Source organism: Microtus ochrogaster, unplaced genomic scaffold (assembly GCF_000317375.1).
Source record: "Microtus ochrogaster isolate Prairie Vole_2 unplaced genomic scaffold, MicOch1.0 UNK81, whole genome shotgun sequence".
Taxonomy (NCBI): domain Eukaryota; kingdom Metazoa; phylum Chordata; class Mammalia; order Rodentia; family Cricetidae; genus Microtus; species Microtus ochrogaster.
In genome coordinates, this window is record NW_004949179.1 from 1,235,714 (window position 1) to 1,240,320 (window position 4,607).

Genomic DNA, 4,607 nt, shown 5'->3' on the forward strand with positions numbered 1-4,607 from the left:
TCCAAAGGTCCTGAGTTCAATTCCCAGCAACCACATGGTGGCTCACAACCATCTGTAATGAGGTCTGGTGCCCTCTTCTGGACTACAGGCATACACAGAGACAGAAAGGTGTATACATAATAAATAAATATTTAAAAACAAACAAAAAGCTCTCTCACCAGGTGGTGGCTGCATGCACCTTTAATCCCAGCCAGCACTTGGAAGGCAGAGGCAGGAGGATCTCTGTGAGTTCAAGGCCAGCCAGAGCTACATAGAGAAGCCCTGTGTCGAGTTAAAAGTCTCAAAAAACAAACAAACAAAACAACAAACAAATCAAATCCTCTGTCTCAAAAAACCAAGGACCAGAGGTGTGCCTCAAGAGTGGAGCCCCTGCCTAGGATCCCACAGTGAGGGGTAGGAGGCGTGGCTCAGGGGTGGAGCCATGGAAACCAGGCCTGATGGGGTCCAGTTTAGGGAGTTGGTTATGGAAGGATGGAGTACATGTGAAATGTCTCCATTTCAGACGCCAGGGAGGCCTTCAAACCTAAGAGGGCAGAGGTCTGAACAGGCGGTGGCAAGTGCAAAAGACCTGGGACCTTAGGGATCGTGGGACACTGGAGGACCTTCTTCCTCTCGTGCCTGGGTCAGAAGGGCTCATACTGAGGTGCGAATGGTTGCCAGACAAATCAGATTCATCCGGGTCCATTACAGGGAGGGAAGCTGAGGCCCTGTGTGACTTCCGGCGAAGTGGTTCTGCTGCCCTCTGGTGGTGACCGTGGCTACCTGGTCCCCATAGAGCCTCCACCAGTTCCTCCAGGTAAAACCTGTTCTGTCACAGGCGTCCGCAGCCCAGGGCCCTCCCTCTGGTCTGCCCTCCCCGGGTTAGGAGTCAAGGGGCTCAGAGATGCTCTGGTCTCACACTGCCTCCCAGGATGCCCCTGGGCCTCCTCCACCTACTCCTCAGTAAGTGTGGTGACAGCAGTCCGTGCCTCCCCTGAGCAAACACGACCAGCTCCAGCACACTAGCTTCCACCAGAAGTTCTAGACCCCCATGGCCTCTATTCTCCACCCCACCCGGTCCCAGCCGCCTGGGGCTAACCTTCACCTAACCCGGTCAACCTCATCTCCCCAGGGGTCAGCGCCTGAACACAGCTCCTTCGTCAGTAGTCAGCCATTCCCCGGCCGCCTCCTCCGGCCAACTGAGAAGCCTCTGAGGGAGATGTTATTCTAGTTCACACCTACCGGCTTTTTACCGGGCGTGCTGGCCGGTGCCTAGACAGTGTTTGCCGAGTAAATGAAGGTGACCCCATTCAGTGTCTGGAATTTAGTGTTCTGTGTATTCCCCATTCAAAATTTACAGGGTGTGCTCATTCATAGTAAGATGTAATGACTCCCCGGTAAGTTAAGGCTCTTGACATTCAGAGGGGTAAGCCCAGCAGTCACCGAGGGTAGGGTGTGGTGGCCAAGCTGGCCCCACTTATGGCCTCAGAACAGGCCTGTCTTTGAGCTTCAGTTTCCTCAGCTGGGAAACATGGTCAGGGCAGAGTCGAGCCCCAGTCGGTGAACTGTTTCTTTTCGGTCTAGGGCGGCCTATTTGGGCTTGTGTGCGACCAGAGGGAGGCGTTTCCGGCGGGTCCCGAGGTCACAACCTGGCAGGGCCCTGGGAATCCAGCACCTGTCTCGGAAGTTGTTGGGCTCAAGTTCTGGCGTCGCCTTGGACACCTGCCCAGCGCCAGCCTGCAGCTGGGCGCTCCCGCGGGGTCCGGGATCGGGGAGGTACTGACGCTGAGGCCTCGGGTAGTCAGGGGTGTGAAGGCCCGAGCTGAGGGCGCGCGAGCGGGGCGGCGCCACTCACCTCCAGGGCTGCAGGCCCAGCGACGGGCTGCACGGACTGCACGGGCTGCAGGGGCTCAGCAAGCATGGGCTCTGGCTGCTCGGCGACAGACTGCAAGACAGAGGCTGGCGGTGACCCCGCGGCGACCCGGCGTGACCCCCGCGGGCTCCCGGGGGCCGCACCGCGGGGCTCGGGCCTCGGTACTCACTCGAGCGTCAGCGCCGGTATCAGCAATTTCTCCCTGCGGGACTTCATGGCGGCACCGCGGGAACCGACGCCCGGTGGTACCGGACGCGAGCAAACGCGCGGGGACTACGGATTGAGAGACGCTCGCACCGGCGGCTGTCGGGGGCGGGGCCACGGGTCGAGGGGCGGGGCCGGGGCGGGGCAGCAGGTGGGCTGAGGGGTGGGACCATTGGCGGGACGGAGAAGTTGACCGGCCGGACTAAAGGCCCCCGGAGCTGGCAGGGGCGGGGCTACAGCTGTGGGTGTGTCTATGGGTTGAAGGCGGGGTCATGGGAGGGGCTATGGGTGCCGAGCCGAGCCCGGCTTCTGGGGGCAGTGGTATGGGAGTGGGGCGGGACATCTGTTGTGTAGGCAAGGCTATGGGGTGCGGGGTGGAGCTATGGGATGTAGAGTGGGGCTTCCGTGGAGAACCGCGTATTCTAAAGAGGGCGGGGCCTAGTGTCGCATAGCTGGGTATGACTTGTGGTCGGTGGGGCGGGAGGGGGGCTCACAATGTGTTCGATGGGCGGGGCGTATTAAAGCAATTTGCAGGACTCGAGGCGGGGCCTCTGGGTGGGCGTGGCCTCTGGACGGGCTCTTGGAGGCGGGACACCAAAGAACTGAGTTGGGGGTGGGGACAGAGGCGGAGCCTCTCACGGTGGGGCGGGGCTGAGCACCAGAAGACAGAGGGCGTGAGTGCGCAAGGTAGCCAGCGGGACCAGCACTCTATTGTGGGGGTAGGGGAATAGGGGGTGTTGGGGGCTGCAGTCCTAACCTCCTTGGCCAGGTCCTGGGACATTCAGTCCGCCCAGCCATGGGTTGGAAGGGAAGGCGACCTGGGCCCGGCGGACCGCGACCCCCTCACCCGGATCGCTTTGGCTTGTCGCTTCCCATCGCCGCTCTCCCACAGACCTGGTCCCTGACAGCCCTCGGCGGAGACACACGTAGCACGGGTGATGTAGGGTTGGCAACTTCCCGAGGACTCTGGCCCTCACTTCACCCTCGAGATCGGTTCACTGCGCTACTCCCACCTCCCCTCCCCCGGCCCCTCAAAGCGCACTCAGGGCAAGGTCCGACCCCGCCCCAGCACAGCCATAGTGCATATGACTTGGGGTCATTTGAGGCTTCGTTCAGAACCCAAGTCTCCTCCTCTACCTCAGCCAGCTCCCCCTCCACTGCCAGGTACCACCCCAGTGCCTTTGCCCAAGCCGTTCCCTCTAGAAGGCTATTGTCCCCACAGTGACTCCCACCTCACCGCTTGTCCTCTCCAAGATCAAGCCTCAACTCCTCCAAGTGAAGGCCCACCGCCTGTCTCTTTCTGTTTAATTTCCCTGAGCACACACATTTCATGGTTTGTGTTCCCATTAAGAACCCGAGACCGAGGACTGAACAGTCTCCTTCCCAACAGGGAGGGTGTCCAGCACAAAAAGACACGGAGCTTCTTAGACCCCAATTGAAGCACACGAAGCCTGCAAAGGTGGGGTGTCCAGAACTGTTTGCTCTCAGTGAACAGGAGGTAAGCCCCACCCCATCTGTAAACCCAGGACACACAGAACAAAATGTTCTTTGCGCTGCGGATCTCCCCAGATGATGCCAGCCCCACAGATTCTGTTGGCGGGCGCCGAAAGGAAGCAAGTCTCACTGGGGTACACAAGCCCATTCCAATGTACTTGGGCTAGAGGTAATATTTCATAAATTTTCCCTCAATGCTAAGAATTAAATCTTTTTCTTTTTTCTTTTAAATAATTTATTTAAATCATTGGTGTGAAGGTGTCAGATCCCCTGGCACTGGCGTTACAGACAGTTGTGAGCTGCCTTGTGGTTGCTGGGAACTGAACCCAGGTCCTCTGGAAGAACAGCCAGAGCACTTAACCATTGAGCCATCTCTCCAATCCCCTTTTGCTTTTTCTACATTTATTTATTTAGTGTCTCTGCACACACTTGGAGGTCCAAAGACAACTTGGGGATTGCTTTGGGTGCCGAGCACTATAACAAATGCCTTACCCATTGAGCAATCTGGAGAGCCGGTGACCTTAGAATCTGCGACAGTGGACTTAAACTCTACAGAGAAATATATATGGCAGGTTCTCATGTGGCTCAGGTGCCTCTCACAGGGAGGTGCCATGATGCTGTGCTTAGGCTGGATCCCAAGCTGAGAGGGATTCTTTTATAAGAAAGGAGGAAGAGGCTGGAGAGAGGCCCAGTGGTTGGAGGGATGGTTGCTCATGGTGAGGAACAGAGTTCGGATCCCTAGAACCCAACAGTGACCCAGCCTGGGAAAGTGGAGCTGGCAACTCTCCAGAGCACACTGCTGAGCTCTGGATTTGACTGAGAGACCCTGTCTCAAACAATCAGGTGGAAGAGCATTTTTTGTTTGTTTGGTTTTTGTTTTGTGAGTGCACACACACACACACTCATGTGTGCGTGTGCACACACATGAAAATGGCAAAAGAAAAGGCAATGTGTGGTTATACTAATCATTGAATAAATTACTCACCCGCGCCCCCGGCGTGGAAGACTCAGCTCCTTCTGAAATGAGACACAGAAAGTGGGGTCAACCCAGGAAGTC

At 57.3% G+C, this 4,607-nt stretch overlaps 1 protein-coding gene across 4 annotated transcripts in view; it reads right to left on the reverse strand.

Moving 5' to 3' along the window:
- Nucleotides 1-4,607, reverse strand: part of Mast3 (microtubule associated serine/threonine kinase 3) — a 25,593-nt gene that overhangs the window by 15,771 nt on the left and 5,215 nt on the right. For 2 of the 4 annotated variants that reach the window (XM_026777704.1, XM_026777703.1), the window contains exon 2: nucleotides 4,536-4,567. In XM_026777704.1, the coding sequence (XP_026633505.1) occupies nucleotides 4,536-4,567 (32 nt within the window). Of the gene's footprint in view, nucleotides 1-1,834; nucleotides 1,925-2,021; nucleotides 2,126-2,813; nucleotides 3,075-4,535; nucleotides 4,568-4,607 lie in introns of those variants that run through there. The other 2 variants (XM_026777702.1, XM_005370589.2) reach the window with 2 other exon arrangements.